Below are 26,806 nucleotides of genomic sequence, written 5' to 3' on the forward strand. Positions count from 1 at the left end.
TTCAACGCTATCAGGAGTTCGCGAGTGCTCGCTCCATTCAAGAGACATCAGCGTAATGTAGACTGATGCCTCTGTCAGATTTTTAGGGAGTGCCTATTTTTTGGAAGTTAAAAAAAGTATTTTTAACCTCCAAAAGGTGGTCAGACCACAGAGCTTATTTATACCCTGCTCTATATCAAAATAAATGAATTTTAAATGCATATAAAATACATTTTACTTTGATATAGAGCAAGGTATAATTCCTATGGTCTGATCACTTACATTTGGTTTCCACCCTCGAGAACAAATTAAACAATGATTCTGCTGAATGTTGTTTTTGTGGGGTTAAGTGTTTCTCAGATTGGCTACCCAATAATGAGATATTTTATGGACTGTAGGAAGCTTTGAGATGTCTCCAATTTTAGTCAAGGTTATTTATTACACATGCTGGCATTTGTCTTGGCTCGTAGTAAGTTGAGTGCTTCTAATTGTTTTTTAGTGGATGGATATTCACCAGCCAAAGCAGGAATAAATATACATCAGGTTATTCCCTCCCGGAGATGTTGGGAATGATGTTGGTAATACCATTCACCTGGAGAATCATGTGTTTTAGTGAGCAACATGGATCTATATTCTCTCTGTTAAAATACCAGATCCATCAGAAAAAAATGACTCTTCTTTGATTCCAGACAGACAAATTCCTCTACCACATGCGGTTGTCGGATGAAGTTCTGCATGATATATCTGAACGCTTTCTAAAAGAGATGAAGCGAGGACTTGGCAAAGATACCAATCCGACGTCATCGGTCAAGATGCTGCCTAGCTTTGTCAGGTCAACTCCTGATGGGACAGGTAAGGTCAAGTTTGGAAGGCATATTGCATGAGCACTCAAGCCCCCTTCCTTGGTGTTGGTATCCCTTTAAACTAATAGCCTAAATCCATTCTTTTAGATTGACTTCTACATAAAATGAATTTAGTAAATAGTACACATAGTTGCAAATTGGTGAGGGTGTTAGCCCACGATTGGCTAATGTCCACAAAAAAACGCAGTTGGAAGATCACAATCCATCGGCCATTTGATACCAGTCCCAGTTAATAGTTTGTAAATGACACATTGGCATTATCTGCACGTACGTTTGAGACTGGTTAATTTCGTGATGCAAGGTACACATTTCTCTACATCTGCAAAATTCCACAAGAGGAACCGTGCCTGGTAGCAAGCTTGACTTCAATATTTTGCACAAAATAATTGATCCCAAATGTGACCAAGGCAGTTGGAGTTTCACATGGTGTGCAGTGTGCAGGATAAATGTGCAGAGAATACCGCAGTGCATCCAGAGACGAGGAATGAGAGAAGTTTCAGCAAGAGGGCATATTCACCCAGGGGGATTCAAAGGGACAATTGTCCAAGCTTGGTGTGCAGGACATCTGTGTAATTGTTGCTGCTTGCCATCCTCTCTATTCACAGCTGCATGGTGAGGATCACATTGCCCATAGCTGTTACAATAAACTACATGATCAATACTGGGCTACAAGTTCTCCACTCTGATCTCTTTATGCAGTATTCTATTTACCAAGATCATTTTACACAGAAGACACAATGGTGGAAGGGTTTAGTGCCCAACAACAACATGCATACCCACACGTACAGGCATGTGTACAAACACCTCCAGCAAGACATCCCCCCCTCTTGACTGGTGTGGAAGTCCTGTACTAACATGGTGTCTTATTGGTGTTGAGTCATGTCCACTCTGTTATTGTCACTACTGCAGCCACAGAAATGTTTGCAAAAGTCCAGATTGCCTGACTATAAGATACTTTGAACACTGAACATCTTATTCATCTACTGACCTGAGCATCATGTCAGGTGGTGAACTTTTTTTTTGACTTTCAGAGGGGCTGCCTAAGTCCCACAATTGTCAACAAATGATGGCCATCAGCCTCTTTCAGTGGGTTAATATTCTCAGAATCCTCTGGTGCAGAACTTGTGTGCGACATTTAGATCTGTTTTTTCATCTTCACTTTTGATTGGTTTCCCTTGGGCACAGACACCTTTGCATAAAAGTTCTGAAAGATTAACGTCTGTTCCCTGGTCTTTTAATTCCTCCCATTGAAGCAGACAACTTGCAGGCAGGTTGTTTTCATGCAGATGAACAATCCAGTAGTGAACGACAAAGACTATTTCTAAGTTCCTCGTGGCAAAAGTTAAAAGGACAACAGTATACAATGTCCTCGGCAAGTATGGAGAATATCACAGATACACCTGCTCCAGGTGAGAAGAGTCTGTCTGCTCCCAGATAGAGTTCCTCAACATAAAACCCACCAATGTCATATGGTTATAAGTGATAGGAGCAGAATTAGGCCATTCACCCCCTCAAGTCTACCCTCCCATTTAATCATGGCTAATCTATCTCTCCTTCCTAAACCCATTCTCCAGCCTTCTCCCCATAACCCCTCTCACCCATACTAATCACAAATCTATCTATTTCTGCCTTTAAAATATCCATTGATGGCCTTCTGTGGTAAATAAATGTCCTGTCCTCTCCTGAATCATCCTTGAAACTCCAGCGAGTACAGGCCCAGAAACATCAAAGCCTCATCACAGGTTAACCCAATTATTGCTGAAATGTTTTCTGCAAAATGTAGCGTTTACTTCATTCCCTGCCTTCATGAACACTCTGATCTCCTCAAAAACCCATAGAGGCTAGTCAAACGTGTCGAAGGTAGACACAACATGCTGGAGTAACTCATTGGGTCAGAGGTAGCATCTCCGGAGAGAAGGAATGGGTGATGTTTTGGATCGACACCCTTCTTCAGACAAACATCTTTCCTTTAAAAAATCACTATGGGCTCCCCCTTATTGACTAACATTTCTCTGTGTGTCTGTTAATGTTCCCCTAATTATTACTTCTGAAAGTTTTGAGGTTGGACTGACTGACCTATATTTGCAGGCCATCAACTTACACCTCATTTTGAAACAATTTTACGTATCAGATGTTCCTGTCCTCTGGCACTTCCCTGATGCCCAAGAGGAACAGAAAGACCATGACAAGCAATTTTGTGACCCCCTCCCCCACTCCCACTTCCTTCAGATGACTTGCAACATGCAAGCATTAATAAACCTCTCTTATAAATACTTTAACGTCAACCATTATTCTCAACTATCACCTTTTTACTGAGACTTGGTGACGGACTTTTTCTTCAATCTGGTAGGTACATTTCTGGAGTTTTGCAGTGCAGTCTCGTAGTTTTCATCCTTTTCCTTAAATACAATTTATTCATTTCATTTTCGCTTTACTCCCCACTTCTCCTTCACCTCACCTCTCACACAATTATGTATTGTTCATGTCTCTAAATCTGGATCCTTTCTTTGCAAGTCTTAATGTTCAGTATACATCCCAATGGAAGGATATGATCATTGTGCAAGCAGACCAGACTAGTTTATCTTCGCATCATATTCGACACAGACTACATTGTGGGTCGAAGGGCCTGTCGCTGGCTGTACTGTTCTATATTTCATTTTAATGACTATGCAGCATGCTCCTGCATTGGAAATGTTTCTGATCTCTAGCACTGCCATGCTGTTGTGCTGTTTGGATATTTATCCTGTTGTCCCATATGTCCTACAGCAGCCGTTGCTGCCCACTGCAGAAATGCTCCTTCAGCACAGTGGACATTAAATACGTGAAATGTGCTGTGTTAGATAGATTTGTGACAATCACATCCTGCCCTGTGAGCATTGCCACACAATGGAATGACTGTAATCAAAAAGCAGATGTAATCGAGCTTAGGCCAGTGCACTGAAAGTCTCAATACAGCTCGACGCCATTCACATTTTCCTTCCTGAATCTTGTTCCTTTTGAAGTCAGTTGTAGGATTTATACAGTGAATGGTCATCCTCACAAGAATGTTGTTGAACAGTGAGACTCTGGCAGGTAGGTGGTGAAGAAGGCTGATGGCTTGCTTGCTTGACAGGTTAGGGCATAGAATAACAGTTGGTTATGATGTTATGTTGCAAAATGCTGCTGAGACAGCACTTGGAGTATAGTGTGCAGTTCAGGTCACCATAGTGTAGGAAGGATGTGATTGTTCTGGAGAAAGTGCATGGGAGATTCACCAGGATAATAGATAATAGGTGCAGGAGAGGCCATTCGGCCCTTTGACATTCAATGTGATCATGGCTGTAGCCTAAGTGGCAGACTTTAGTTATGGGGAGAGATTGGATAGGCTAGGAGAGGCTGGATTTGTTTTCCCTTGAGTGAAGGAAGCTGAAAGGTGATCTGATGGAGGTATATAAAATGGTAAGAACTGTAGATGGGGTATATGGTCAGCTGTTTTAAGGCAGGATTATCAAAAACAAGAGCGCATATGCTTAAAAGAGATTTGTGGTGGAGTCAGATACTATTTTTGAGCATTTAGTCTGGCACTTCAATACACAAGGCATAGAAAGGTGCTGATTAAATGTGGGCAAAGGGGATGAATGTAGATGGGCAATAAAGATTCCCATGGCGGTGGGTGGAAGGACTCATGTCTATGCTGTACAACTCCAAGCATTATGACTATTTCACCAAACCTGTGCAATAATGAAATCAATGGGAATCAAGGACAAAATTCTCCACTGCTTGGAGAATGTACAGAATAGGCATGGGCCATTCTACCATTCCAGCTTGCCAACATTCAATATGCTCCCAGTTGATCATCCAAATTTATTAACCTGATCAAGTTTTCTTCCCATATCTCTGATTCTTTTTGCCCTAAGAATAATTCCGCACTCCTTAGTTATGTTTAGTGATTTCTCTTCAACTGCTTTCTATGGGAGAGAATCACCAACTGCAAAGGAAACACACCTGTGACTGACAGTGCTAACGCCTCGCTGGCCGAGGAACTAAACCATTCCTTTGCTCGCTTTGAGGCAAAGAGGCCCCATGCAGTCACGCTACTCCCACCGACCTCCAGCTCCCATTCACTCACTCTCCAGGAACACCAAGTGAGGCGTGCGCTCAAGTCGGTGAACACAAGGAAAGCCGTTGGACCTGATGGTGTACTCGGCAAAGTATTTAAAGCTTGTGCACACCAGCTATCAGGGGTCTTTACCAAGATCTTCAATCTTTCCCTGACACAAGCCAGCATGCCACCTTGTCTGGTTGGCTACCATCATCCCTGTCCCAAAGAAGCCAGTCATAAACAGTCTCAGTGTCTACAGACCAATGGCATTAACATCAGTAGTCATGAAATGCTTTGAAAGATTAATTTCACAGCACATCAAAGCCAGCCTCCCTCCAAACCTTGACCCTCATCAGTTTGTTTATAGAGCAAACAGATTGACGGAGGATGCTATCGCCACTGCCCTCCACACTGCACTGAGCTATCTGGAACACCGGGGAGCTATGCAAGGACAATATGTATTGACTATAGCTCAGCTTTTAATACAATCATCCCTGACATATTAGTCAACAAGTTGTCTGACTTAGACTTCCCCCCCTCTCACCTGCACCTGGATAAAGGACTTTCTCACTAACCGCCCACAAACAGTCAAAATGGGCCCCCACTGCTCCTCCACCCACACACTCAGCACTTGTTCTCCACAGGGCTGTGTGCTGAGTCTACTCCTCTAGTTCTCCACAGGGCTGTGTGCTGAGTCCACTCCTCTACGCTCTGTACACTTATGAATGCACTCCCATCCACTCCACAAACTCCAATATTACATTCGCGGATGACATCACGGTGGTCGGACTCATATCAGGAGGAGACGAGGCAGCATACAGAGATGAGGTCCTGAAGCTGTCAGAGTGGTGTTCTGCAAACAACCTGGCACTCAACATCAGCAAAACAAGGGAAATGGTCATCGACTACAGGAGGCACAGAGTGGACCCTCCTCCGCTCTACATCAACGGGGACTGTGTCGAGAGGGTTTACACCTTCAAATTCCTGGGAACGCACATCGCGGAGAACCTCTCCTGGTCTGCCAACATTTCAGCGGTAGTTAAAGAGACCCAGCAGCGATTGCACTTCATGAGAGTGCTAAGGAAGAACAGTCTAGAGGAGAAGCTGCTCGTGACCTTCTACCACTCCACCATCGAGAGTGTGCTGGCGTATTGTATCACAGTGTTGTTCCCTTCTACCGCTCCACCACCGAGAGTGTGCTGGCCTATTGTATCACGGTGTTGTTCCCTTCTACCGCTCCACCATCGAGAGTGTGCTGGCCTATTGTATCACGGTGTGGTATGCCGGCTGCTCACCAGCAGACAGGAGAGCTCTGCAGAGAGTGATCAAAACTGCCCAGAAAATCATCGGCTGCCCTCTGTCCATCTCCAAATCTCGGTGCCTCTGTTGAGCCAGGAAAATAATCAAACCCCCCCCCCCCCCCCATCCTGGACAGTTCCTGTTCAACTTCCTGCCCTCTGGTAGGTGCTACAGGCGCGACAAAAGCCGGACAAACAGACTCAAGAACAGTTTCTTTCCCTGGGCTATCAGAACTCTAAATTCCTCAAATATCCACACGACATGAGAGATGCTGTCATCCATTCCACTATAAAACAGACCACACCTAATATTTCTTTTTTTAAATTATTTTAACGTACTTATTAAATGTTAAAGTGTAATATTCTCCCAGTGCAATGTTCTACCTAGGTGTGATCATTATAATTTATTTACTATTTTAAGCAGTTAAGCAATGTATTGGATGTGTTTTTGTCTTGTTTGGACATGTTTTGGTTGCACTGATCAGGAGGAGCTCTCCTAATTTCATTGTATTTCTAAGTACAATGACAATAAAGGTATTATTATTATTATTATTATTATTATTATTATTATTATTATTATTATTATTATTATTATTATTATTATTATTATTATTATTATTATTATTATTATTATAGAATGTTTCAGGTTTTCCACTCCCTGGGGAAGAAAGTTCTCCTTATCTCATTTTTAAATGGTGTCTTCCTTGTCCTTATACTGCAACCCTTGGCTGTGGACCCAGTCATCGGGAATATCCTTCCTGCCTCTGATCTGGAATCGAATGGACAATGCTTGTAGGCCAACAGCGAAGAGTTATTGGTGCCCTAAGATATAATGGCAAGAATGGTTCACTCACGACTCTCTTGAACTGCTGCATCACTGATCCTCCCTCCATAATATCAACGATGGGGTTTGCTGAATATAGTCCACTGTACAACTCCATTCACAACGTTTCAAATGATGAAGCAGTTCCTGCGCTCAGGCTGCTTGACCTGGCCAACAAGCACACGTGAGCTAATAGGTGGCAAGTGATGTTTGCGGTACACAAAAGCCACATAATCACAATCTCCAAGAAAATGAAGCATGTTACATTGACATCCCAATAACATTGCATGTTGCCAGCAGCATTAACCAAATTAACCCCTTGATCGTATAATGAGCCAGAATGAATGGATGATGGAATGCAACTTCTCCCAAATCCCATCAAACATCTCATGCCCAGATGTTGAAGAGTTTGTGCATTCCACAATGGCCTCATGTCAGAATGCACAACCAGGAGTGGAAGCACGTCATCCTGATACCAGGGGATTTTCTAAGTAAAAGAGTGGCTCCAAAAGGTGATTTCCCATCACTACCTCTAACATAATTGTGTTGGAAGATAAATATTAGTCATGCTCAAATTAATGCTTTGAAAAGAACACTGGATTAGTTTGCAAAAATCTGTTGGGCCTATTAGAATGAAGTGTTTTTTTCTGAAAATACTGACTCATTTGTTTGATGATACTAGAGAATGCTGTCTGCATACCCGTACCTCTGTAAGGTGTGTATACCTCTGTAAGGTGTGTGTACCTCTGTAAGGTGTGTATACCTCTGTAAGGTGTGTATACCTCTGTGAGGTGTGTGAATCTGGCGAGGGAATGTTGGCTGACTGCCCGACTTTGGGTGAATCACAGACTAGTTTGGCCATTTTCAATAATGTAACAAATGCAGTTTCTGTCAGGTGACATTGCAGGGTGCTCAAGGTGCATCTTTACAATCAGACATTGACATCAATCTTCATGTCCATGGTGCCAATCTGAATAACATTTGCTAACTTGGCATAGATCAGGGATTGGGAAACTTTATGGCAGGTTAAATATGAATCATGAAGTATTGCTCATTGAGTTTTGTTACAATAGCCAGTGCTGTGAATTAAATGTCAAATCCTTTCACAGCCTAAGGCATAATCAAGGTCAGTGTTGACACTGGACAACTATCTGCTGCTCAAATAGTCATTATTCTGACAAGGAGGCAAAAGCCTCTTTGCTGGAAGTTAGCAACAACAATCAATTCTCTGCTATGCTGGCTGCTTTCCAAGAAATACAAATGGATTCTCTGGTCTACTCCAATGTTAGGAAGCACGGGTTAGTGGCAAAATGTTACTCAGCGACATAGACTAAATGAATATGTGAGTTTTGAGGAGACAGTAGGAGGAGCAAATGGATTTGTATGTCTGGTGAGCGAGACACAAAAAGACAGCCTGTGTGGAGGCTGTAAAGTCCATAGTACTTCACCAAGAAATAATAAAACAAAATGTCTTTGAACTTGGCTTGGCCATGGAAGATGTAGATGGGTGTATCTCTGACTGGCGGTCTGTGATATTGTAGAACATTTGCAGATGACACAAACATTGGCAGAGTTTGTGTGGAATGCGCACGTTCTCCCTGTAACCGCGTTTGTTTCCTAAAGGAGTGCGGATCTGTAAATCGAATGAAAAGGGAGAAAGTGGAATTACATAGAATTAGTGTGAATTTGTCATCGATATTTTTGTTTACTATGGTGTGTTCAGAGTACAATTTTTACATATCGTTTGTGCTGCTGCAAGAATGTAATTGTTCCATCTTGGGACATAAAACAATAAATAAATCACTCTGGACTCAATGGTTGGTGTGGACTCAGTGGGCTGAAGGACCCGTTTCTATGCTGTATCTCTAAACAAAATTAAACTAATTTGAACGTATTTTTATTTTGTTTTTGTGAGAATAGGCTCCTTGTCCTCGCTGTGTTATTGAGAATGTGTAATATAGTTGCAACAGTACAACACCAGAGTTTGAAAAGTTGAAATACAAGGACGGATGATGTGTCCGTCATGTCTTTACGTTTGGCAGGCTGAGGGATCTTACAATCTTAGATCATTGTAAGATCACATTGCAATAAGATTACAATTTTAGATGCAACAAGATGCTGCAGATGTTCTACCAATCGGTGGTAGCCAGTGCCATCTCCTTTGCTGCTGTGTCCTAGGGTAGTAGGGCCACCAGAATTAACAAACTCATCAGGAAGTCTGGCACCATCCTGGAGACATTGTTGGATTCACTGGAGATGGTCTTGGAGGGGAGAATGCTCCTCAAACTGCACAGCATCTTGGACAATACAGCTCACCCCCTCCACTGGTCAACCTGAGGAGCACCTTCAGCAACAGACTGGTTTCACCAAGATGCAGTACAGAACGCCACAGGAGATCATTCTTCCCTGTGGCTGTCAAACTGTACAACTCCTCCCCCTTCTGTCGTGGGATAGACTGAGACTGAGACTCCCCCCAACCCCTTCCCCAATCTTTGCACATCCCCTAATCTTTTCCACTCGTCACTTTAATTTCATGTTTCAGATATCTTGTGCATTTATGACTGTTGGCAGATCAATTTCCCTCCTGGGATAAATAAAGTTCTATCATGTCATATCGTATCGTATCAATTAATATGTTTGAGATTCAATAGATTGATATTTTGATACTCAGATTACTTTTATCATGCAAACTAAGATACGGGTTAACACTGGCGAACGAGGGCCCAGGAGACTATCCCTGTCCCTTGATACTTGTTTAATCCATGTTTGTTTAAGATCAATTAATAAATTCACAACAAATTACCTATGTCCAGTATGGTGAGCTAAGGGTATTGGATCAACATTGATTTATTTTAATTAATTTTATGGCAAAATGACTGTAAAACATACAGGATTCAAACTTCACAAATAAAGGATAAAATGGTAACTTCATAAATAAAGCTTAAGTTAGCTTCTTGCTTTTGTGAAATCACCCAATCTAAGACCAGGGTTAGACTCAGTTCCTGAATCCGTACTTCTCGTTTAGCTTCAGTTCAGTTCTGTTTATTGTCACATGTTCCATGGTACAGTGAAAAGCTTTTGTTACGGGCTGACCCGTCGGCAGAAAGACAATAAAGATTGGTTTATATGAGGAGATTTCTGCTGCTTCCATTATCACAATGGACACAACATTAACTGGTAGAGAATGACTGTGCATGAGTGCTTTTTGCAAACTTCAGATCTACCACTCCTGTTCTACCACATCACCCGGAGTGTTCTTGCTATCTAATCATGTGAAAGTGTAACCTAAGGGAAGTAACAGTAGGTAGACACAAAATGCTGGAGTAACTCAGTGGGACTGGCAGCATCTCTGGAGAGCAGGAATGAGTGACGTTTCAAGCCGTGACCCTTCTTCAGTAACAGTAACAGTCGTGTATAGCTCACATGCACTTGCACTCGCTGGCTATCGTGCTGTCAACAAACAGATGTGTCAATTATAATCAAAACTCTCTTAATTTTTAAAATGCGAATAAAATTAACTTAAAACATGCAACACTGTCCCAGGTACAATAACATAATTGGAGATGGCAGCGTTTAACTTGTCTCCGCGTTTAATAATAGACCAATGGTTGATTGCCTTTCAATTGACCATTTAGACTTAACGAGCCTCAAATTTAGGCTTCATTTTTCCTCTTTTACTTTCCACAGCAGCAGGTGATTAAGCTCTGTCATCTCTTTCACTGCAGCACACTATCTGGTCTGGGCTGGGCTGGGCTGGGCTGGAGTGAGGTGTCAGATGGAGGAAAGGACCCCTTGCTACAATATGAGATGGACCAGAACAGTTCTTCAGCTAGCGGACGATCATCCCTCAGTGAATGCGTTGAGCCAAGTTATTTGATCCCTTTTCTCATTGCAGGTTGTGGTCACCTGCTGAATGAAACACTTTGGCCCTGAATTCAAGAAGGGTGATAGGTTTTGATCATTATCACTCTCACTTCAATCCTGCAGACTTTGCTCTATCCTTCCTTGTCTTCCACCTTCAATGCCACATTGACCTCGAACAGCTTGTACTTCTGATGAAAGGCCATTGGGCTGAAATGTAAACTCTTTCTCTCACAATTAATACCTGTAGATATTTCACAGCATTACCCAATCACATTTTCAGATTTTCAGAAGTTACCATACTTTTCTTTTCTTCTATAAGTAGGTTCAGTCCTCACGGTTTCCTGGAAGAACAATCAAAGAATCTCAGCATGTATCCACTGATGAATGTCCATCTAGAATGAGCTGTTAGAAACAAAATCCCCTGATGTAGCTTTGCCACTCTAAAGTGCGTTCGGATGTTCTGCTGAGTTAAATACGATTTGTTGAAGTCTGACTGTAATTTTTTTTAGGTCTTTGTGTCAATTAAGAGCTTAAAATATTTTAGGCAGAAATGCTGAGGTTAGTAGAAGCAATTCAGAATGATGTCATTAAATATAAGATTAAACTGAGTAAGTTCATTGCCCTCACATCTTTATATGTCCCTGAATAAAACACTGAGCTATTTCACAGATAAGGGACGTGGATACATTGATACATGTTTCAAACCTAGAATCACCTTTACTACTATCTGCTGCATTAGTCCAATCGACAATGGGGGCCAGGGACTGTATTACAGAGACGACCAGTTATTCTGGGTGCTCAAATTTTGGCAATGCTGGTTCAAGATTAAAATCAAATGTTTCTTCTCCATGTCTTTTGGATTAATCACTTAGGAATATAATCAATAAAATGTGTGATTTGTGTACATACACACGCACACACGTATACACACACACGTATACACACACACGTATACACACACACACACACACACACACACACACACACACACACACACACACACACACACACACACACACACGTATACACACACACACGTATACACACACACACACACACACACACGTATACACACACACACGTATACACACACACACGTATACACACATACACACACACACGTATACACACACACACTCACGCACATGTATACACATTTATACACACACACACACACACGTATACACACACACACACACACGTATACACACACACACACACACACACACGTACACACACACACACACACACACACACACGTACACACACACACATACACACGCACACACACACACACACGCACACACGCGTATACACACACACACACACGTACACACACACACACACGTATACACACACACACACTCACGCACATGTATACACATTTATACACACACACACACATATTTTTACACACACACACATTTACACACACACTCAAAATGGTCTAAGCTGTTTGACTGACACCATGTTCATTAATCTTGGCAGAGAGTGGAGATTTCCTAGCACTAGACCTGGGTGGCACTAACTTCCGTGTGCTGAGAGTGAAAGTTTCGGATAATGGCAAGCAAAAGGTGGTGATTGAGAATCGGATTTGTTCCATTCCAGAGGAAGTCATGCACGGCACGGGCACACAGGTGGGAGCTCTCGATGCTGCTCGTTTAAAGTCCTGGCAAGTTTCCCATCTTCCATAAATTCAGCTTATTTGAGTGATTCCCAGCTTTGCACCAAGTCCTATTTATTCATCACTCTAACATCCTTAGCAATATAAATCTCTGGTGTCCCTACAACATTGATGTTAAATTGTTAGGCCTTTATTTAAGTCCCTTTGCGATACTGACAATCTTTGGCACCACATCTCTGGCATGTACCTCTGACCCTGAGCCAACCCAACAAAGTCTCTAGGTCTGAAGGGTCTCGACCCCAAACATCACCCATTCTTCTCCAGATGCTGCCTGGCCCACTGAGTTACTCCTGCATTTTGTGTCAACCAAACATAGCCTCTAACTTTAATCATCAGTTTTATACCCCTCCTACCTCGCTCACCCATTGAGTCTGCATTCTTTCTCAGAACAGTTCTCCTTTGTCAACCCCTAAATCACACCCACTCATTTGCATTCGCCTGTGAAGCCTTTTGTCATTGACCAAGGTTTTGATCACCTCTTAATTTCATCTGTTTTTATGTTCATTTTCATTAGATTATACATATAAGAAACACCTAAATAAAAGACACTTTAAATTGACAAACCTGGCATATCAATTATTGTTATCAATTAAAAGAGAACAAATTATCTAATTGCTTCAAGACACTTAATATGAATCCAACACATGTTTATGATGTTCCGATCATCTTCAGAATCCTATGCACTCCAACAGCACTATATTGAAAGCATTTATGGGCTTTAATGGTGCTACATAGGAGGATATGGGAAGTTGCGACTAATCTCGTCTTTGTTCATAGTATTATCATAAAGTCATAGCGAGTCGCAGAGTTATAGTTATTCAGCACATAAGCAGGCCCTTTGGCCCATCTTGCTGACCTAAATGCGCCATCTACATAAGTTGCACCTGCCCACATTTGGCCTTTGCCCCTATAATCGTTCCGTCCATGTAGCTGTCCAAATGTTTAGGACCAAAGCACATGGAAACACATACACTGCCTGCCCCCTGCTGGCAGCGCCTGCAAATCTCATATTGTCCGCATCCACTCTCAACACTGAGGATATTCAGGAACAGAGAGAGACAGAATTCTGTAGTAAAAATATATTCAATGTAATTTCTCTTCTACACGTTTTCTGCAACTCTCATTAGCATTGATAACCTACAGTGAGTGACATAAGAAGGGTCTCGAACCAAAACATCACCCATTCCTTCACTCCAGAGATGCTGCCTGTCCCTCTGAATTACTCCAGCTGTTTGTGTCTATCTTTGACATACACTATTGTTTTGTGCAGAAAGAGTCACCATAAGGTTCAGCTGTCAATATTTTGCCATTGGGAACTCTTAAGTATGATGGGGATGCTATATGTAAATAGGTGCAGGAGTAAGCCATTCGGCCCTTCGAGCCAGAACCGCCATTCAATGTGATCATGGCTGATCATCCCCAATGCCACTCTTCTATGAATAACACATCATTACTAAAAGTTTTTTTTAAAGTTGAGAAGGGTAGGAAAAGGTTGATGATTTGAAGTGTAAGACAAAACTGACTTTGAAAGGGGTTGCCATAGAAAGTGAGTTAATTTAAGAAAACTAGATTCATTTTCCTAGTTTGGAAGGTGATCAATAAGGGGAATCTTAGAAATTGAATCAGGAGTAGGGAATTTGGTGTCCTGACAGTAAAGGCTGAATGACTGAAGGACCTCAACAACAATTTGTTCTCCATCTCAAGTCTCTTGAATCGCTTAGTGCTGAAGAATAAACTCAATTACTGAATATACACATGATTCTGCCATGGAAAACTCCAAAGATTGACAACAGCATGAGTGGTCAATTGCCACTCCTATACATCCAATCCCAATCCCAATATAATGGTCCCTGGGTCCTCATTCTCCAGTCAGAGGAAGCCACCTCTCCTCGCATCCTATCAGGCCCTGGAATAACTTATTACCTATTATTCTATCTATTTTTTGTACTTCAAACTCCAAAAAGTATATTATATTTAAAATCTGATGCCTGCTGTCTCTCTGCACCTAAAAATTGCAGGATTGATTTATGTAATAACTGCTGCAGATCACTTTTATCTGCTACATCGATGACTTCTGCACCCGTTACTCTGGCTCCTCTCTCCCCTAACTCCATCCACCAATCTACCCAGTGCTAGTGCCTGCCCCCTCAATAAATATTTTATCTCTCCTCCACTCATTCAGAGGAACGGCTCGACCCAAAACATTGATCGTCCATTTTCCTCCACAGACACTGCCTGACCTGTTGATTTCCTCCAGAATATTATCTTTTGTTCTAGTTTCCAGCATTTACAGTCTTGTCTATCTCAATTTATTAGAGTGTGGTTTTGCCTCTTTGCCTCAATTAAAATGCAGGATCTGGCTACTAATTATGTTCACACTCGGGCATCACATTTTATTGGTCAGCATGGTGAAATACTGAGAACTTCACAACAAGATTAATATATTCTAATATGAGAAATATGTATTTTATTCTGGTCTAACAGCGACAAGATGTTAATCACATGATGATGTCATTACACCTGCTGTCACGTCAACTATTTACACAGATATAATTACTCCACAGCTGTTTGTCATCTACATCAATGATTTGGATGAGAACACACAGGGCAAGATTAGCAAGTTTGTTGATGATACAAAAGTGAGTGGTTTTGCAGATAGTGAAGATAGTTGTGAAAGATTGCAGCAGGACCTGGATCGATTGGCCAGGTGGGAGGAATGGTTGATGGAATTTAATACAGAGAAGTGTGAGGTGTTGCATTTTGGGATGTCGAACAAGGGCAAGACCTATACAGTGAATGGTAGGTCTCTGGGTAGTGTTGGAGAGCTGAGGATTTAGGGATACAGGTGCATGGTTCCTTGAAGGTCAAGTCGCAGGTGAATAAGGTGGTCAAAAAGGCTTTTGACACTTTGGCCTTCATCAGTCAGAGGATTGAGTATAGAGGTTGGGAGGTCATGTTGCAGTTGTATATGACGTTGGTGAGTCCGCGTTTAGACTATTGTGTTCACTTCTGGTCACCATGTTATAGGAAGATATTGTCAAGCTTGAAAGGGTTCAGGAAATATTTATGAGGATGTTGCCAGGAACTAGAGGGTGTGAGCTATAGGGAGAGGTTGAGTAGACTGGGTTTCTGTTCCATGGAGTGCAGGAGGATGAGGGGTGATCTTATAGAGGTGTACAAAATCATGAGAGGAATAGATCGGGTAGATGCACAGGGTGTCTTGCCCAGAGTAGGGAAATTGAGGACCAGAGGACATAGGTTCAAGGTGAAGGGGAAAAGATTTAATAAGAATCTGAGGGGTAACTTTTTCAGACAAAGGGTGGTGGGTGTATGGAACAAGCTGCCAGAGTAGGTAGTTGAGGCTGGGATTATTCCATCGTTTAAAAACGGTTAGACAGGTACATGTAAGAAAGAACTGCAGATGCTGGTTTAAATCAAAGGTAGACACAAAATGCTGGAGTAACTCAGCCGGTGAGGCAGCATCTCTGGAGAGAAGGAATGGGCAACGTTTCGGGTCCAGACTGATGTCAGGGGAGGGGGCAGGACAAAGATAGAATGTAGGCGGAGACAGTAAGACTAGTGGGAGAACTGGGAAGGGGAAGGGGATGGAGAGGGAAAGCAAGGGCTACCTGAAGTTAGAGAAGTCAATATTCATACCGCTGGGGTGTAAACTACCCAAGCGAAATATGAGGCGCTGTTCCTCCAATTTGCGCTGGGCCTCACTCTGACAATGGAGGAGGCCCACGACAGAAAGATCAGATTGGGAATGGGAGGGGGAGTTGAAGTGCTGGGCCACCGGGAGATCAGGTAGGTTAAGGGACTGAACAGAGGTGTTCAGTGAAACAATCGCCGAGCCTGCGCTTGGTCTCGCCGATGTAGAGAACTTGACACCTGGAACAACGGATACAGTAGATGAGGTTGGAGGAAGTGCAGGTGAACCTCTGCCTCACCTGGAAATACTTTTTGGGTCCTTGGATGGAGTTGCGGGGGGGGGGGGGTGTTAAAAGGACAGGTGTTGCATCTCCTGCGGTTGCAGGCGAAAGTACCTGTGGAGGGGGTGGTTTAGGTTGGAATGGTTGACCAGGGAGTTTTGGAGGGAACAGTCTATGTGGAAAGCAGAAAGGGGTGGAGATGGGAAGATGTGGCCTGTAGTGGGATCCCATTGGAGGTGGTGAAAATGTTGGAGGATTATATGCTGTATGCGACAGAGTTTTCAGCCTGATGGGGTGGAAGGTGAGGACAAGGGGGACTTTGTCCTTGGTACGAGGGGAGGGGGAGTGAGAGCGGAACTGCGTGATATCAAGGAGACCCTGATGAGGGCCTCATGTATAATGGCAGAGGGGAACCCCAGTTTCCTAATGGCAGGCAGAATTTGTGGGAAAAAAAGAACATTTCAGGTCCATGAACCAGACCTGTTAACTGCTGAGTGTTAACGGTTTCTCTTTCCATAGATGCTGCTTGACCAGCTAGGTGTTCTGGCATTTTGTTATTAGCATTTGCAGTGGCCAAACATTGTATCATTTCTATTGCTTGCCACATGATGCAATGTTATTAACAATTATTTTCTGTTTAGCTGTTTGATCACATTGCAAAGTGCCTAGCGGATGTCATGCGAGAACTGGACATCAAGGATACAAAGCTTCCTCTGGGCTTCACATTTTCCTTTCCCTGCCAACAGTCCAAGCTTGATGAGGTGAGCTCACAATTTTAGCATTTGCATGAAGGTCTCATTTCACCATTTGACAACAGGCTTCCACTGAGACTGAGAGTCTCCAAGTGGTCAGCAGCTCACGTTGAACATTGAATTCTCCAATTTTAGGTAACCTCCTACTAAACACCACACAAGCCCCCTTTTTCCCCCACAACCTCCCCTGTTCTCTCTCCCTCTCCTGTGCCCCACCTATTTCTGCCCTCTTTCTCCCCCCCCCCCCCTCCTTATGTTACTTTCCTCCATCTAGCTTTGCAATTCACAACTCTTCAACACTCTCACACATTCTGCTTTTATCTCTGGCCTTTGTTCAAACCATCTGCCGATCAAAGAAAACCCCTTGCCTGTGTCCACCTATTACTTGCCACGCTATGTCCCCTCTTCTGGTATTCGTCTCCCACCTACAATCCGTCTGAAGAAGGCTCTCAACCTGAAATGCCACTAATCCATATTCTCCAGCGATGCTGCATGACCTGCTGAGTTACTCCAGCACTTTGGGTCCTTTTGCTAATTTTCCTGCATGGTTGCAGGCATCATGGATGGGCAAGACCAGAAGCTACTACTCATCCTCACTACCTTTGAAGTGAATGGGTCAGACCACCTCAGAGGGTAGTTGACACAATCACATAGTTGTGTGTATGCAATTATATATATGTCAGCAAATATCATTTCCTAAGCAACATCAGTAAATAGAAGAATGTTTATGGTTACCAGTTTTAGCCTTTTGATGCTGTTAATGTAATTAAGTTCTCTTGAATTCCTTCATCTATATTGAGGCCTTTATATTACTGGTACAATTCTGTAATCGGTCCTCTACTGCACCTTGAATTTGGAATAGTCCAGTTATACTGATTGTTATGTATCTTGCAAGTAAAGCATAGAAATCTACAAATAGTATTATTCCCAGTTTTACACACACTCACATAGAGCCAGGATTCCTGTTCATCCCTATTTCCCATCCCGTTTATCTCCTAGCTGGAGGGACAATAGACTGTGGGCCGAGGTGCTTTTTCGTTTCATTTTTTGACCCACATCCCATATCTACCTGTATTTATAACGTATTCATTAAATACAAGTTGGTGGTGGTTTGTTGAAGCAGCATCAGTCATTAAATCAACAGAGATGTTTGCATCATAGTTCATCTGAATATAGATGGAGCAATTGGAACAATTTCCCTGCTTTTTTTTCAGTGAAGGAACAGAAGAGTAAAATATATGAACAAAAAAATAAAGACTTTGAATATGTAGCATCATTCTGTTGGTGGAGGTTTTGTTTTGGATCTAACTTTATTATTTAAATCTTGGTCCATTGGTCTGGTATGTTTTATATTATCCAATTTTCTTTTCTTATTTTCTGCTGCAGAGTATTTTGCTTACTTGGACCAAAGGATTTAAGGCAAGCGGTGTTGAAGGACAAGACGTAGTCGGCCTATTGCATAAAGCTATCGATAGGCGAGGGGTATGTATCAGTATTGAGACAACCACCAAGCTTAACCTTATCCGCTGCCTCGAGGATATAAAGTGTTGGATGGCCCAGAACTTCCTCCAACTAAACGAGAGTAAGTCTGAGGTCATCCTTCTCGGCCCCTCGGACTCAATCAAAATGATAGCAGGCAGCCTTGGAAGCCTTACCCCACTACTCAAACATCACGTCAAAAACCTTGGCGTGATATTTGACTCAGCATTTAAATTTGACAAACAAGTCAATGCTGTGGTAAAAGCTAGCTTCTTCCAGCTTCGGACGATAGCTAAAATAAAACAATTCCTCCACTTTGATGACCTCGAAAAGATCATCCACACATTTATCTCCTCCTGCCTAGATTACTGCAACTCCCTCTACACTGGCATCAGTCAATCTTCCCTGTCCCGCCTGCAACTGGTCCAAAACGCCGCAGCAAGACTCCTGACGGGCACCCGAAAAAGGGACCACATCACCCCGATCCTGGCCTCTCTGCACCGGCTCCCTGTGCGGTTCCGAATAAATTTCAAGATCCTCCTTTATATCTACAAAGCCCTTAATGGGCTTGCCCCCACCTACATCAAAAGTCTTCTCACCCACCACACCACAACCAGGTCCCTCAGATCGGCCGACTTGGGGTTACTGAACATCCCGCGGTCTAGGCATAAGCTCAGGGGCGACCGCTCCTTTGCGGTTGCAGCTCCTAGACTGTGGAACAGCATCCCTCTTCCCATCAGAACTGCCCCCTCCATCGACTCCTTTAAGTCGAGACTTAAAACTCACCTCTACTCCCAAGCCTTTCTTGACATCCTCTGAGCGAGGACTAGATGTATGTAGTGATGTTTGTATCTAATCTATGAACCACTGTTGTATAACGTTAGTACCTCCACCAATGTAAAGCATTTTGGCAAACGAGAGATGCTTTTTAAATGTGCTATATAAATGAGGATAAATGAGGAAAATGGCGCCGGTGAGACGGCAGCCTGTCGCGAGCAGCTGTGTGTAGTGTTTATTTATTTAGTATTATATAGGATTATTAGTGTGTATGCTTAGTTAGTATTTTAGTAGACTACATATAAGTGTTATAGCTACAACTATTGCGTGTTGTTGAGTTCGTAATCAAGACTTAACCATACTTTCTGGAGGAACGGGAGTGGAGTGGAAATATGTGCCTGATATCGGCCAGACGGGCGGAGCAAACTGCCGTGATATATACCCGTCAGGAACTGCTAAGCCTGGTACATGGCTCAATATTCGGGACTCGACATGACATATCGAGGGAACTCTTACGGAGGAGACATCGGGGAACGCGTGCGGGAGTGAAGAGAAACAAGAGGAGGTTGACGAGAACATGGAGAGAGACTTTTAAACCAGCCCTTCCATCTATCACCATGGGAAATGTTCGCTGTCTAACGAACAAACTAGACGAATTAGAAACCCTGGTCAGGTACCAGAAAGTGTACCGGGAGAGCAGCATTGTTAGCCTGACAGAGACGTGGCTGACGGAACACACGCCCGATTCTTTGATCAGTTTCACCGGCTTCAGGTCGATACGTGCGGACAGGGACACCGGAGCGAGCGGTAAGCAGAAAGGTGGGGGGCTTTTACTGCTCGTCAATAACAAGTGGTGTAACCCTAATCACGCTACTATCAAAGAACGGATATGCAACAAGGACATTGAACTCTTAGCGGTTAGTTTAAGACCTTATTACCTACCCAGGGAGTTCACTGTGGTGGTAGCCATTGTTGTTTATATTCCTCCATCTGCCAAGGCGGAAGTCGCGTGTGACGTGCTGCACACCACTATAGCGGGACTCCAGTCCAAGTACCCAGAGGCGTTCATTGTTGTATCGGGAGATTATAACCATGTCTGTCTCTCTAAGACTTTGCCCACCTTTAAACAGTATATTGACTGTACAACCAGAGGTGATAAAACGCTGGATCTCTTGTATGCAAATGTCAAAAATGCATACAAATGTACTGCACTGCCCCCTCTTGGTCGATCAGACCACGACATGCTACATCTCTCTCCCTCCTACACACCAGCTGCCAAGAGGTTGCCTGTCACCATCAGAACATCAAGAGACTGGTATCCTGAGGCAGATGAAGCCCTGAGGTATTGTTTTGAGACAACAGATTGGGATGCGTTCTGTGAGGAGTATGGGGAAGACATTGACGGCCTAACAGAATGCATTACCCATTACATCAATTTCTGTTATGATGACATCATGCCACCCAGGGTAATTCGTTGCTACCCCAATAACAAACCCTGGATTACCAGCAGCCTGAAGGCCTTACTAAATGAGAAGAAAAAGGCTTTCAGGGAGGGCGACAGGAATAAAATCAAAGAACTTCAAAAGGAACTGAAGGTGAGGATTAAGGAGGGGAAAGAAGCCTATAGGTTCAAATTAGAACGACAGCTGCAGCAAGATGGTGTGAAGCAGGTATGGGCTGGAATGCGAAAGATCACGGGCATGAAGCAGAACGGTGGTACACTGCCTGATGGTGAACAGGGTCTGGCTGATGATCTGAATAGATTCTTCAACAGATTCGACGGCTCCACACCACCCCAGCCTCCCCCACCTGGTCTGCTGACCATTGCTGCTTCCTCTCCACCTCCCATCCCTCTCTCCATCACTCCTGAGATGTCACCTGTACGGAGTCCCCTCTTTCCACCTCCCACTCCACCGGCAGCCCCACCCATGACTCTTTATACTGCTCACGTCAAGGTGATGCTGGACAGACTGAAGCCAGGGAAGGCAGTGGGGCCTGATGACACCAGCCCAAGGCTACTGAAGACTTGCTCTTCAGAGCTGTGTGGTATTTTAACACACCTGTTCAACCTGAGCTTACGTCTACAGAGGGTTCCAAGGCTGTGGAAAACATCTTGCCTGGTACCTGTCCCAAAGAAGACCCATCCCACTCTCTACAATGACTACAGACCAGTAGCGCTCACTTCTCACATAATGAAGACATTTGAGAGACTTGTCCTTTCCTACATCAGGACTAGTGTGTCAAATCACATGGATCCTTTGCAGTTTGCATATCAGCCTAACATCAGTGTCGATGATGCCCTCATTTACATGCTGCAGAGGGTGTACACACATTTGGACACTGCTGATGCATCTGTAAGGATTACTTTTTTTGACTTTTCAAGCGCCTTCAACACTATTCAGCCCCGACTGCTAGGGGAGAAGATGGAGAAGATGAAAGTGGATCCATCACTGGTACTGTGGTGTTTGGATTACCTTTCCCTCAGACCACAGTACGTGCGCCTACAGAACAGTGTCTCGGGCACCATCTTGAGCAGCACAGGGGCTCCACAAGGAACTGTGCTGGCTCCGTTCCTGTTTACCATCTACACAGCGGATCTCCAATGGAACACCAACAGCTGCTTTTTGCAGAAGTATTCGGATGATACAGCTGTTGTCGGCCTCATTAAAGGGGGCAATGAGGAGGAATACAGAGACATTATAAGTAACTTTGTGGAGTGGAGCGCACACAATAATCTCCATCTCAACACCAAAAAAACAAAGGAGATAGTGGTGGACTTTAGGAGGGGGAGGAGGAGGACTCAAGCAACGCCGATCACCATTAAGGGCACTGAGGTGGAGGTGGTTGCTAATCACAGGTACCTTGGGGTGCAGCTTGACAGTGAGCTGAACTGGAAGTGTCATATGGAGGCGGTGTACAGGAGGGGACAAAGCCGACTGTATTTTTTAAGGAGGCTGAGGTCTTTTAATATCTGCCAACCCCTACTGTGCAGTGTCTACCATTCAGTGGTGGCCAGTGCTCTGTTCTTTGCTGTGGCCTGTTGGGGAGATGGCGCCCGTATAGCGGATAAAAACAGATTGGACAAACTAATCAGGAAGGCCGGCTCAGTGGTCGGGGCTGAGCAACGAACGGTCCAGCAGGTGGCAGAGGCCAGAACTCTAAATAAACTAGGTTCCATAATGACAAACCCCACTCACCCACTCCATGCCCTGAAGGTGATCAAGAGCAGCATCTTCAGCCAGAGGCTGATTGCACCAATGTGCAAAACGGAGAGATACAGGAAGTCCTGTTTACCAGCTGCTATAAGACTTTTTAATGAGCATAAATAACTGCACTTTTTTAAAATTAATTGTATTTTAACTTGTATTTTAACGTATTTTAACTTGTTATGTATGAAAGCGTGGTGTTATGTTTGTCTTGAAGCTGTCGTGGCACTGTAATTTCCTGAAAAGGATTATTAAAGGAATAATCTAATCTAAAAGTGACTTGACGACTTGACCAAGCGGTTTTCCTGAAACATGGAGAAATGTACATATCAGTGAGCCGTTCTTCCAGGGAAAGCGTTGAACTGTTTGTTGTCTTTTTGTTTTTTGGACAGGATTTTGATATCGATATTGTTGCTGTGGTGAATGACACAGTGGGCACCATGATGTCTTGTGGCTATGAAGACCACAACTGTGAGATTGGACTCATTGTTGGTAGGTGGACATGTTTCTTGTTGTTTGTGGTTGAATGTGGCTTTGCACTTGCAGTCTGGCAGGACACAGTTCAGTCAATTTGTCCTTCATCTTGAATGGGAAGGCTGGAGGAGACCATGCGTTTATAGCTCACTGCAAGGGCTGTTTTATTTGCCACATTCCTCTGCAATATAGAACTTGCAAGTTTATCTCCTTCACAGATTTATTGATTTCATTTTTTTAAATGTATTGGCAGCCTTCATGATCATTAATGCCAATTGCCTAATTGCTTCCCAACTCTCCTCAGCTTGCTTTGATCTTTTATCATTCCTCCACAAATGTTCTTCATGCTAGTGAGTTGGTGCACAGGAAATGTGTACGAAGGATGCTGATTCACACTGAAGATAGACACAAAATGCCAGAGTAACTCAGTGGGTCAGCATCTCTAAAGAAAAGGAATAGGCAATGTTTCGGGTCGAGACCCTTCATCAGACCGAAACGTCACATAGGAAGTGTCAGTATTAACCTTTTTAAGAAGGAACTGCAGATGCTGGAAAATCAAAGGTAGACAAAAATGCTGGAGAAACTCAGCGGGTGAGGCAGCATCTATGGAGCGAACGTCGCCTATTTCTTTTGCTCCATAGATGCTGCCTCACCCGCTGAGTTTCTCCAGTATTAACCTGTTTCTCACTTGACTGTTAGGTTGTGATCGGGTCATGCAGATACAAGCCCTTCGGCCCATCATAATCATGCTGACCATCAAGTACCTATCCATACCATGCCATTTATCAATATTTGATCATTGCCTTGACCATTCCAGTGCTTGTCCAGTTACATCCATTCAAGCAGTGTGTTCCAGATTCTAAATGTTCTCTGGGTGAAATAGTTCTTCCTATAACCTATATAATGTTGCTGCTCAGCCTGCTCGGCTCCAAGGAAACACCATCTATCCAGTCTCTCCACCCAGGCACTATTCTCCCCATTGTTATCACATCATTCCCATTATGTGGTGACCAGAACTGTACACAGTACTCCATCTCTGGCCTACCAGACATTTTATAAAGTTTATCATGGTCTCCATGCTATCATATTTTATGCCCTGTCTAATGAAGGCAAAGATCACGTTCCTTACTACCTGTACTGCCACTTTCACACAACCTTGGACTTGTACACCAAATGGAATTCTTGTTTAATTTTAGAGACATTTTGTTTTATACCTCAGCAAATCTTCAGTACCTCAACCAAACTATCATGTTCTTATAGCTTCCTCCTCCCATGAGCTAATTGAGTAGATGTGGCAAGACTGCAGATCTTTGATAGAGTCAGAGTCATAGAGAGATACAACGTGGAAACAGGGCCTTCGGCCTAACTTGCCCACACTGGCCAACATGTCGCAGCTAAACTAATCCCACCTGCCTGTGCTTGATCCATATCCCTCCAAACGGGGTGGGAGACTGCAACCTTCACGTGGTCCGCCCTGTTTCGATGAATGCAATCAACCTGGCATGCACAATCATGTAAGATCAAATAGAACAAGTTGTCCTACAACTTTAGGCTGTGCACCCCATACGCAAGAAGAAGAAGATCCCTCCAAACCTGTCCTATCCATAAATCTGGATCTGATCTGATGTGTTGGTTGGGAGATGGCTTTATTTTGTCCATTACAGTCTCTGCTTGTTTATTTTAGGTACAGCTGATGTTGCTCCTGTCATATCCTCTGAGCTCAATGCTCCAGCCTTAACCCACAAGCTCCACATCAGCTCCTAACCTCTTGCTATCTCCACCTTTCCTTTCCCCCCATGATTGTTACCCACCAGCCAACCTCCCCCCACTTCATTCTGGTAACTTCCCCTGCAATCCTTGTCGAGATGAAGGATTGCGATTTGAAACAGCAACTGTTCACTTCCCTCCACAGATGCTGCCTGACCCACTGAATTCCTCCAGCTGCTCTTCCATTTTTTGCTACAGATTCCAACATCTGCATTTCCTTACATTAATTCACAAGGTTACTACCTATAGTAGAGTTAGGGGTGTGCTGGGCCATAGCATTATAGATTTATTACTGACAGTGTGTTCTCACAACATAGAGGAGCACTAATTCATCATTTGAGTGAACATAGGAGGTGGTAATCAGATTAAGCTGTCCATACTCACATTTGACCAGGTGACATGAGATTTCATGGATCTAGCATCAACACTGCTCACTCCCATCTGTATGCAGTCTTGTGATGAGCTGGCACATTGAGTAAAGGTATAACTCTATGAGCACAGCTGTATCAAGCTGTTGAGGTAATTGTCTCAAATTAGACACCACTTCCTGCTAGGTCTGCTCCACCTCACACTCCACCTTGCCTTACCGAGCCTTTGTCATTGCTAAACCAAAACACTGGAATTCCCTTCCCAAAAGTCCTGTAATCCAGAGTCATGTATCGGCCGTACTATCTTCCTCTGAAGAAGGGCATGTGAGCTTGATATTTACAACAATGCCAAGGGCTGTGGAACTCTGTCTCAGTGTTTAAAACAGACCAATACATTTCTGGATATTATAGAACTTATTGCCTCTGGGTTTCAGTAGAAGACATGGGGAAGCAGTTTAAAGTGGTACAGTGATAACCATGATATATATGTTCATGAATATGACAGTTTCCACATCTTGACTCTTTGGGAAGAGCTGGTCAGACAAAACCAGGGCAAAAATAAAAAAGGGCCACTTTTCAACATAATTGTATAAGGGGTAAGAGAGTTGTAAAAACAAGCCTGAAGGCTTTGTGTCTCAATGCAAGGAGTATTCGTAATAAGGTGGATGAGTTGAACGTGCAGATAGCCATTAATGATTATGATATAGTTGGGATCACGGAGACATGGCTCCAGGGTGACCAAGGCTGGGAGCTGAACATCCAGGGATATTCAATATTCAGGAGGGATAGAGAGAAAGGAAAAGGAGGTGGGGTAGCGTTGCTGATTAGAGAGGAGATTAACGCAATGGAAAGGAAGGACATTAGTTTGGAGGATGTGGAATCGGTATGGGTAGAGCTGCGAAACACTAAGGGGCAGAAAACGCCGGTGGGTGTTGTGTACAGGCCACCTAACAGTAGTAGTGAAGTTGGAGATGGTATCAAACAGGAAATTAGAAATGCGTGCGACAAAGGCAAAACAGTTATAATGGGTGACTTCAATCTACATATAGATTGGGTGAATCAAATTGGCAGGGGTGCTGAGGAAGAGGATTTCTTGGAATGTATGCGGGATAGTTATCTAAGTCAACATGTAGAGGAACCAACGAGAGAGCAGGCTATTTTAGACTGGGTATTGAGTAATGAGGAAGGGTTAGTTAGCAGTCTTGTTGTACGTGCCTCCTTGGGCAAGAGTGACCATAATATGGTTGAGTTCTTCATTAGGATGGAGAGTGACATTGTTAATTCAGAAACAATGGTTCTGAACTTAAAGAAAGGTAACTTTGAGGGTATGAGACGTGAATTGGCCAAGATTGACTGGCAATTAATTCTATAAGGGTTGACGGTGGATATGCAATGGAAGACATTTAAAGACTGCATGGATGAACTACAAAAATTGTTCATCCCAGTTTGGCAAAAGAAT

At 43.4% G+C, this 26,806-nt stretch overlaps 1 protein-coding gene across 1 annotated transcript in view; it reads left to right on the plus strand.

Annotated features, from left to right (window-relative positions):
* The window catches only part of LOC116967501 (hexokinase-2-like), a 72,642-nt gene that overhangs the window by 26,307 nt on the left and 19,529 nt on the right, over window positions 1–26,806 (plus strand). The window contains exons 2-6 of the mRNA XM_033014132.1: window positions 669–831; window positions 12,397–12,545; window positions 17,166–17,285; window positions 18,663–18,758; window positions 23,131–23,230. Of these exons, the coding sequence (XP_032870023.1) occupies window positions 669–831; window positions 12,397–12,545; window positions 17,166–17,285; window positions 18,663–18,758; window positions 23,131–23,230 (628 nt within the window). The remainder of the gene's footprint in view (window positions 1–668; window positions 832–12,396; window positions 12,546–17,165; window positions 17,286–18,662; window positions 18,759–23,130; window positions 23,231–26,806) is intronic.

Source organism: Amblyraja radiata, chromosome 39 (genome assembly GCF_010909765.2).
Source record: "Amblyraja radiata isolate CabotCenter1 chromosome 39, sAmbRad1.1.pri, whole genome shotgun sequence".
Classification (NCBI taxonomy): Eukaryota; Metazoa; Chordata; class Chondrichthyes; order Rajiformes; family Rajidae; genus Amblyraja; species Amblyraja radiata.